The 10,099-nt window shown below is 31.7% G+C and overlaps 1 protein-coding gene across 2 annotated transcripts; it reads right to left on the reverse strand.

Annotated features, from left to right (window-relative positions):
* Positions 1 to 825: 825 nt before the first annotated feature.
* Positions 826 to 9,160, reverse strand: LOC106799801 (paired amphipathic helix protein Sin3-like 3). Of its 2 annotated transcripts, none has more exons than XM_026129757.2 (16): positions 9,070 to 9,160; positions 8,815 to 8,893; positions 7,987 to 8,139; positions 7,668 to 7,857; positions 7,476 to 7,571; positions 7,165 to 7,311; positions 6,785 to 7,085; positions 6,222 to 6,358; positions 5,357 to 5,432; positions 4,965 to 5,224; positions 4,719 to 4,873; positions 4,433 to 4,560; positions 3,732 to 4,328; positions 2,560 to 2,633; positions 1,585 to 1,923; positions 826 to 1,188 (listed from the first exon to the last, which is right to left on the reverse strand). In XM_026129757.2, the coding sequence occupies exons 2-16, from the start codon at positions 8,889 to 8,891 to the stop codon at positions 1,168 to 1,170; spliced, it is 2,751 nt and encodes a 916-aa protein (XP_025985542.1). In that variant the 5' UTR covers positions 8,892 to 8,893; positions 9,070 to 9,160; the 3' UTR covers positions 826 to 1,167. The 2 variants fall into 2 exon arrangements, with proteins under 2 accessions (XP_025985542.1, XP_014634819.1); XM_014779333.3 differs by having other exon boundaries at positions 7,165 to 7,329.
* Between the last annotated feature and the right edge of the window lie 939 nt (positions 9,161 to 10,099).

Genomic DNA, 10,099 nt, shown 5'->3' on the forward strand with positions numbered 1-10,099 from the left:
TCAATCAAACAAATTTTTTTCTTAGGAATCATAATTCCTAAAATTTATAATTGTCAAGAATTATGATTTGTAGGAATGAAAAAACTTTCCTTATACCAAATTAATGTTCCTTAAATGAACAACTATAAGGGATAAAGTAGAAAAAAAATGACTAGAAAATATGGCCTAAGTATGTTAGTCAATTTAAGAAGAATGATTAGTTAGTAATTGAAAGAAAACTTGAGTTTAATTGAAATAAAATTAGGAGAAACATTAAGCTATGTTATGGTCACAATCCTATCTCTTTATCTATGAACTTCCATTCATTTTTCTTACTCGCAGTTTATCTTTACTTTTACAATTAATCGTTGAAATAACTTTCAATTGTGATTCCTTAGCTTATACTTAACCGTAGTTATTTGGAAATCAATATTAATCCCTAGGGTATGATATTCACACTTTTAGATCCATTATTACTAATGCTTATAATACAATTATCCTTGAGCGCATTTTTTATGCATCAAAGTGTCACTTGAACTTTCATTCAACACAGGTGTTTAGCAAGTGTCACGTAGTATTGAGAACTAAAAATAAATTTCAATTTTTTTAGGGATAAAAATTAAAGCTTTTTTACAAAGAAATAATAAAAACTTATCATTATAGAGAGTGAAAAGATATTTAAGTCTTAATTAATTATATGTAACTAATTGTTTTTTCTTTGTAACGTCACTATTTTAATAGCAACCTCGCATCAGATGGATGGAAGAACATAAATTGCAATGACAACCAACATGATGCTAAAGATATGTCGAACAGTAAATTTTTAAAAAATACAACAAAATTATCATCATAACATTAAAATCTATAAAAAGAAAAGTAAAATAAATGTAGAATTACATAGTTAAAAATGAACATAAATATATACTAATGGCAAAAACATCCAAAAGTGAATAAGATCATAACAATCTTCTTCACTAATGTACCCCATACCAACAAATCAAAAAATTTCCTTTGTAATATATACAGTCTCTTGGTTGCCTCCCTTGAAAAATCTTTATATAACTCAGCATGCGATGATGAGTCAAAACCAATGGGTGGGCATGAAAAATGAAGTGCATGGCTATTCTTTTTCTGGAGTCGTGATAGACACATTTGTAAGTTGACAAGTTTTTCCCTTTCCTCTTGATGCTATAGGTGTCTAAAATTTTGCTGATAGTGTTGGATACGACCATGAAACAAAGTTAACAATATATCAAGTAATGTAATGACATACAATCAAGTTGATTCATGACACAACAAAAGTACCTATTACATATTTGATTATTGACATATTACTAATAGGTACTGGAAGTGGTGCATCAACATTAAAAAACATCAATCACAACCTTTAGGGTTAACGGGCACTAGTTGACAATGTAATGTATCTGATTCAATGTTATATATCATCCTCTTAGCAACAAATAACTCGTGAATTGTGATTCATACTAAAGAATGAATGAACAAACTATCAATTACCTATTTAATCAAGTAGAGATATGCAATAAGTTATAGTGCGTGAGTACTTCATATTTAAGCAATTTAGTAGTTATAAGGTTTAATAATTACCTCTGGTATATGAGTAGCTGTAGGTGTGCAACTATTTATACCACTTAGGCCACCCAGACCTTCTTCCTGTGGCTCCTTATTCATTTGCATTTGCACTTCCATTTCCAACTTGTTCGTTCCCTTTTTGAGGTCAACCAAGCCCTTCTGGATTTGTTGCACATGCCCATTTGTAATAGATAGTGGCATTTGTTGGAGTGAGACATTAATCTTCTGTGTCACTTCAAATCCCAATCCCCTGTCACGGCCTAAGTGTTTAGGGACATTCAAGGTTCTACCAAGGATATCATTGTGGTCATGATCAGCAACTTCCTCTTGCGAGACAGATTGTGACAATGTCTCCTGCAATACACAAAAATAAATATTCTTAGAGAGGTTGATATGAGATTCTTTTAGGTACAAAATGCATAGCAGAAAGATAATCATACTAAATCAAGTGATAAAGCATCCAAATGCTACAAGAATAATTATTTGGGCCAACCTTTTTAAAAAAAAACCATTTTAACTATTGTGGAAGATAAAAAGTCATAGAAGTAAGAATTAAGTTTGCAACACAGAGACTCCAGATCTATAAGTCAAGTAGCTTTAATTGCTAGTTAAGTGCAAGGCAAAATGTCAATCAGGAGAATGCTTATATAAAGGAGAAACAAAGTATGTCCTTTCCAAATCCACACAATGTATGTTTCTTTCCAAATCCATTTGAAATTAGAAATAAAGACAGATATAATTAAGACAACTATATGTGATCCCCCATCAGTAAACTAGAAATTTTGACAACACTGAATATTATTTTAAGGTATTTCAGTCGGAGTGGAAGTTATACTTTCCCCTTTGAACAATGGGCATTTAACTGGTTCGTTGCTTGTGAAAAACTCCACTAAAAGTGAATAAAAAATAATCCTCTTAAGAGGAATAAATTCAATATCCACTTTAAATTGAAATAGACTGCCATAAGCTGAAAAGGGGGTTAAGCCATACCTCCAATGAAGGTAAATCAAGCCCTCCCTCATTAGAAACATTACCAGGTCTTGATGGAGGAGTAGCAGTAAGTCCTTGCAGAAAAAAGAAAAGTGTATCTCAGAGACTCAGTTTGATAGAACACCAACTGATAAAAGTAATAAAATATAATATTGAACATTGAAATCACACACAATATAACAATACGAGAAGTGCTAGCAACACACACTATAAGGTTTTTTTTTTAAAACTACAAAATCGTGAGAGTCATTTAATAAGATGTGGGACCCATAATTTTTTATAATTTTAAATAAATTTCAACCAATAAGAGAGGGTGTGTTAAAAAGAGTGTGTTGCTAGCGTTTCTCTAGCACTACACTTGTTGTCCCGGAGATAAAAGTCTCCTACAGAGAGTATTCTGTCACAAACAACAAATAACCTCACACTCCTAATTACATAACCTACAATCAGTTACATACTCCTAATACATAACTACATACATAACTACCAGCAGTTATTTTCTACACATAATTGTCATAAGACTCATAATTGTATAGTTATCAGTTATATACTACTAATTACTATAGTGGGATGACCACTATACTGAAGATTTTTAACATATGTAAAAATAATTTTTAGTGCACATATAAATGCTCAAACATAAAAAATAAAATAAAAATCCAAAATTAAAGACATTCGTATGTTCATAAGTCATAGACGTCTAAACACACAAGTACAGGAGTCAAAGAATAAAATAAGTTTAACCCTAGAGGCTTAAAATAAACTCGGAATGCACAAACAAAAAAATTTGAAAGGGTGAGCAACACTGCAACAGAACAGAAGTAGACCAAAGATAAGACACCCTTATGAGAAGAAAAGGACTTGTGTGAAAACTGAATTGAGGGTTTTGTCAATTTTCCATTAGAGCACATATTAAGCAATAAAAATTAGCATTTATTACTCAAATTACTCAAAGAAGAAAGCATTGCCTTTTAGATTTCAGAGATATTAAATGCTTGTGTTTTTCTTTCAGTAGATTCTACTACTGAGTTCTTAACATGTTCCCATAGGGTACATCTTAATGAAACCCTAATGATAATAACTCTAGATGATGTAAGTATGTAACAACAAAGTATTAAGATAAATGGTATAATAAAAATCTAGTGTCATCATTGTTTAATCAAGTTGCTAACCTGATGCATTACCCACATTCGTTCTTCTATTACTTTGCTCCATACCAGAGGACATTGAGACATTAGCATTCACCAACCGATCAATTGAATGATCTTGCTTTTTGGCTCTTGATATTTCATCAAGATTGGTTGCAATTAAATGCATTTGACCATGCTGTGTACTACTTCCAAAGGTTTCAGTCTCAGTTTTATGTGCAGAGCAGTCTGAATCAAGAGAATTATCCTCTTCAACCTTATTATCCCCAATTGTTTGCCGTTGTTTGCAGGAATTTGATTCTTCTAATAGAACACTCTCATTTCCATTTGTATTGTTGTTGAAATTCTTAGGATTCATTATGGTAAATCCAACATGATGGCCACCATGACCCTTGGCAATTGCAGTACCATTACATTGATCAAGTGATTTGTGATGGTACTTTGCATATGTTTCAGACCAAACTTTATTAAAATCAGCACGGCTCCTTGCCCACTCATCCTGTTTCTGCTTCAAGCGGGTTAATATGACTGGCAAAGCTAAAAGTGCATTCTTCTTTAGCGCATCCACTACATCAAGCCCATGATCACCATATATTTGTTCGATGCATCTAAGATTTAGAGCTAAAAGAACAAGGCAAAAAAGGTCATATCAGAACATGGAAAAATTCAAGAAATTACCTTGTACTACAAAATAAATTTCTTTCATCAATTGGAAAGCAGAATACCTGTTAAGTGCTCCTCAATACGAATTGGACAGTATCCTTTAATTATATTAGCATTAATCTTTTCTAAGAAATCTTCAACTTGCTTAGTTGTCGCATTTACAGACTCTAACAGCATATCAAGTTCATACCTGCCAGCATAAGTTGAAATAATATCAGCAATGTGCAAGTGAAAGATAAATATAGATCAACAAACCAGTAAAGTATAAATATGACCACAACCAATAAAATATAGATCAACAAAATAAGTATTTTAAAGGATAAATAGATATCAGTGGTAATCTCTAACCTGTCATCTTCACATCTAAACATGCTATCCTCATATTGGTTTTTGTACCTGTGCTTAAATGAATAGTCCTCACTGCCAGAAGTAACAGAAACCCAGTTATCATTCAATACCTCTGCATCAAGTTCTGTTCTGTCGCTAGCTGGCAGTATTGGGTACTGTGTGAGCAAAAATATAAGCACAATCAGAAAAAGAATCTTAGCAATTTCATATATAAAATAAAACAAAGAGACAAGTAAGCAAACATACTTGTTTTGGTAGAAGACGGTAACTAGGAGTGCATTGTTCACAGTTAGAAAGGTCCAGCTCATTTATAGGCTTCATTGCATACTTATCCTTGCTGGCATACAGAGACATCTTAGGAACTGAAACATCCTTGTTAGCAGTTGCATTGGACTTGACCCTTTCTAGGCATTTGCGATCCCTTTTTTCCATCTTGTCATCCCTATCCTGATCCCTGTCCTCTACTTTCATTGGTTTAGGTCCATGTCCTTCATGCCAAAAGATCTCTGATGAATAAACAACAGTCAGATTTTTTGGTCCACAACATGAAGCTGAAAATACTTCATTATAAAGAATAAAAAAAGCTAGACATTGTACAAGTGAAAAAATTTAAATTTTAGTTTGATGTGGAATGTTACCATTTTTCTCACATTGATCCAAGAATTCATCAAATCCCTCTATAAGATCTGCATATTTTCCCAGTATATTGCCCACCTAGAAGAATAAACCACTAGATGTTAGCAATTAAACAAAGTATACTACAAGAGAACAAATTTCTCCGAGTAAAAGGCTTAAAAGACAGAATCACATCAAGCTGATACCAAATTGAGTGAACCTCAACTATCTTCAACAAAAGATAAGTCACTTCATGATATTTAACATTTCTTACACAAAATTCAATCTTTTCAGATTTTCAACATGGTAGATGGTTGGAACTTGAATGTATTTGGAAAGCTATTCGTAAAACAGATCAATCAGTTTGTTGGTTTGCTTGTTTATTAGAACATTCAGCTAATTCAAAGCTTGGCACATTATAAAGTTGAAGTAGTTTGTGACATTGAAACTTAATCTTCTTTGATGGAGTTGCACAGATTATACTGTAAACACACATGTAACATAGATGTACAAGAGCAGAAAGTAAAAGGCAAAGTCCTTCTCTTTGTCCAGTAAATAGTCAAAATTAAAACTATGTAAAAAGCTAATGGTCATTTAAGAAATATCATAACCCATTGTTTAATCTTAATCATACTGCAAGATATAACCATGATGATTGGTTCCTCTCACTGTATTGATACTTCAAGCCTTTCTAGAAGAGAGAGAGAGAGAGAGAAACTTTTTACAGGATTAGTTTCTATTTGCCTATAACTAATTTTTTATTTCCATATTGAGCTATCAAAATTTTATTAAAGGTCAATGTTCAATGCCAGCTAAATTATATTCATCGGTATTGATTTCAACAAAACCAGAAAAGAAGATAATAAAATTTAAATGTATAAACCATACCAATGATTGCAATTCTTGTCTGGTAATTATTTCCATGCTGTAGATATATAGGTACTTCAAAAATTCCTGGAAAACCTCAGGATTTTGTAATTTCTCCTTGACTTTTTCAAGGTAACCAAACACTGGACTACACATACCTGAGATGAACAAGTTTTAAAAAATAAAGTGTAAAAGGAAAGAAGGGGTTAAAATTACTACTGAACAAATAATATAGAACACTAGCAAACATTTGACAAAGGATTCTTCTTCTCACAAGTAAAGCATGGGAAAGATTTTGCAGTTTATATAGCCTAACAACCTACATATTAACACAGCATTTCTTAATTTTAGATAATCCAATCAACAAATATATTGTATTTTTTCATACCTTTTACCATTATTTGTGGCATAAAAAGGAATACAATTTTTTCATTCGATATACTTTTCATGTGTTATTGATTTTCTTTTTTATGAGATTGAAGTACATACTTCCACTGCTGAAATGCACATTTATGTTCATAAAATTTGTTTGAGAAGGTAAAAACATTTCTAAATTTAAAGACTAAAAGTATTGATATACTCACTTTTCAAAGAACTTATATCCTCACAAGCATATGAGATAGGGTGCATGCTTTCAGCACCAGAGTCTTCAGCCCTGCAACCAGATTTCCGTTTGTGAGATAAATGCTCCCTACTACCATCATGATCATAATCCCCATCATCCCTTTCCTGTTCTCTTCTGTCTCTCCCTTTTCTACAGTCATTTTCCTTTGCACCACGCCTCCTCTGATCCTTATCAGCCATCATCAAACAACTGTCAAGTTCTGGATCAGGATGGTCAGCACTGAGGTCATGATCCCCATGTGAAGCTATGTTCCTTTCTCTCTGACATGAAGATAAGTTAAATGTCAGCATAGCGACTAAGTATAAAATCACAGGGACAAAGGATTACAGAGAGATAAACCTTTTCAACATGCATTTGCCTAATTGTTGGCATGGCAGAGCTCCTATCATGAAGGAGAGAATTTTGAACAGAAGCGTACTGAGTAGAGGTAGTTCCTGGTATATCAGGAAGAAAATGATTAAACTCCTCAAGAAGATCTGCATGGCCCTGGAAAAGTGCAGAAACCTGGATAAGTCCAATATATGATTAAAATGAGTTTACAAAGAATGACAATGCCTTCTAGAAGGGGAAAAGGAAAAAGAAAGAGGAAAATAACAAATTTGTGTAACTGTAACTTGATAATGTAGGCATAGACACTAGACATCACAGACCTCCTGGTAAATCTCAGTGATAGACTTGGTTTCCTTTCTGCACATACATATGTTTTGAAATGACTTATAAACACGGTCATTGTCATGAAAACGAGCCTGCATGACAAGAACCCAATCAATCAGATTCAAAAGTTAAACACGGTCATTGACATAAATAAAATATATCAATTATAAAATTAACAATGTATTTACCTTAATCTTGCCCACAAAATTTATGGCTTCTTCTTTCAATTCAATGAGCTTCTTTTGGGGAGGTTGCTCATCCTCCAATGGAAGTATAATTTTATATCCCTTTGGCAAGAAGGTGTTAAACCCCAAAATTAGATCTTTGTGCCCTTTAAACAGCTCCTCCACTCTTTCCATGACACCTATTGTATCAATTCTATAAATGAACAAAAGAGAAACACATCATCAGCTAACCAAATCCAGATCCTCACTCCAAAGAAAATATAACAGACAAAGCAAAAGAAAAATCTTGGAGTTGGGAGAATGTAGTACAACATGTTCAAACCTTTGAGCCTTGAAATCCTTCATGATTACCATAAAGTAATCATACTTTTCCCTCTTATCTTGAAACGCGTCCTCTACTGCCTTGAGAAACGCCAAGGCATCTTTGGTGGTTGGTATCTGACCATCACCAGTCGTCATCTGTGATTGCCCGGAGCTTCATTACATAAAATTAAAAAAAAATCAAATTATTCATACCATTGGAGAAGTTGATAACAGAGTATTTAGCAAATTATCACACCATTCAAACCCAAGTCAGCAGAAGAATGTCGAATGTATCAGAAGTGTAGAGGATCTATGATGGGAAGATTGAATCATAATTGCACTCCGACTTTATAAAAAATTGCATATCACTAGATGCTGCTTTGGTTTTATAATATTTTTCTTTCTTTATCACGTTAAAGCCTACAGAAAATGTTATTCATAATTGAACTGAATATAGAAAACTCCAGAGATTTTAACTCACAAGTTTCAATAACACCAAAGTCTAACCAATAGTAACTATTATGGTGCACAAAATTAACTTGCTGAATAATGCAGATAACTCGAGAAGGGAAGGGGAGAGGTTGCGGATTCAATGCCCTCTGCTAACAAAACTAACATTCTAACAACTAACATTTACAAATAAAAAAATGCAGATAACTCGAGTATTACAGAATAATCTCCCAACAAAGAATATCTCACCAAATGAAACCTAAAGAAATACAAATTCCTTCACCGGATACCAAACTTGCAGAACAGATAAAAAAATATGAAACAACCCTAAAAACAAGAAATTGAATACATAAAAAAGAAGAAAAAAAAAAACAAAAACAAAAACAAAAAAACTTACGGTTCTTCCTCTCTAGAAGACCCTTTGGGCCGTTTGGGTTGTGAACTCGTGTAAGAATCATCCCTGGACCTCTTCATTCCTAACAATAACAATAAAAAGTAAAATCAATGAACGAAAACAATAAAAACGCGTCCTTTTCAAATTCATCATCTTCTTTCAAACGAAAAAATAACAAGCAAATGAGATAAAAGGTATGAACGACATCTCCAGCCCCAACCCTAACAAAGAGAATCAAGAAAGCGAAATTTGCATTACTTCAATGTAAAGCAACGAGACGATGATTTGCGGCAACGAAGGGAGGGTTCGAAGTTCAAAACTTCAATTACAGCTTATAACAGAGTGAGAGTGTACGTTAATAGTTCGCAAAGTGATGGGTGTATTTATATAGGTTCCGAAATAGATTTTTACCATAAATATTATCTTTTTTCTTTCTATGATTTAGATCATAAATCTTTATCTATCTTTTAGTTCCTTATCCATAGAACTAAAGATAATAATTTAATACTTAAAAATACTAATTAATAATATTCTTAATTTTATTACCTAAATTTTAGGTCTTTTTATTTTACTATTTAAAACTTTTTTTTGTTTGATTTTAATATTCATCGTCAATCAAAATACCTTAAAGTTATAGCATAATAAAAATGGTGAAATTTAAATAATGATAAAAAAATTAACTAAATATATGAAAACATATTTAACCCTTATTATTATTTTGAAAGTTTACGTTTATCTTTTTTTTTTTACATATAAACCTATTTTCTGAGTCATTCATTTTTATTTGGATATTTTTCTCTTGTAAAGTAGTGAACCTCATTCTCCTTTAATGATTTAATCTTAACTAACATTTGATAAAATATAATATATTCTCTACAACATATAATTTTCTTAAAAATAAATTTTATTTATTTTTTACAACTTAGGTAAATTATTAAAATATAATTTTAATTAAATTATACAAAATTATGTTTCATGTACAATTACTTTATCTTAAAATTATAAACAAATTACATAATATTTTTAAAATTATAAATTTTATTCAAATATTCTTCGTTAAAGGTTAAATTAATTAGGAGGTCCCATATTTTTACCAATTTTGCAATTAGTTTCCTCATTGTTTTTCTTTTTAAATGATTCTTAAAATTGTATTTATTATTTTTTTGAATTGGTCATCATGCCTAATTTTCGTTTGAAAAATTAATAGAACATAATTGAATTAATTATCAGAGTTCACTACGGAATTTTAACATTTTGCAAAGTCAAATAAGCGTGAGAGACTAGTGAA

This window comes from Glycine max, chromosome 8 (assembly GCF_000004515.6).
Source record: "Glycine max cultivar Williams 82 chromosome 8, Glycine_max_v4.0, whole genome shotgun sequence".
Classification (NCBI taxonomy): Eukaryota; Viridiplantae; Streptophyta; class Magnoliopsida; order Fabales; family Fabaceae; genus Glycine; species Glycine max.

What these genes read in the sequence shown, in the direction of transcription:
- LOC106799801 (XM_014779333.3), bottom strand. Translation starts at nt 8,891, where the DNA reads ATGAAGAGGTCCAGGGATGATTCTTACACGAGTTCACAACCCAAACGG. An exon ending in TCTTCTAGAGAGGAAGAACC is followed by an intron (nt 8,140 to 8,814) that starts GTAAGTTTTTTT and finishes TATGTAATGAAG; the next exon opens with CTCCGGGCAATCACAGATGA. An exon ending in TTTAGATGTGAAGATGACAG is followed by an intron (nt 4,561 to 4,718) that starts GTTAGAGATTAC and finishes TTATGCTGGCAG; the next exon opens with GTATGAACTTGATATGCTGT.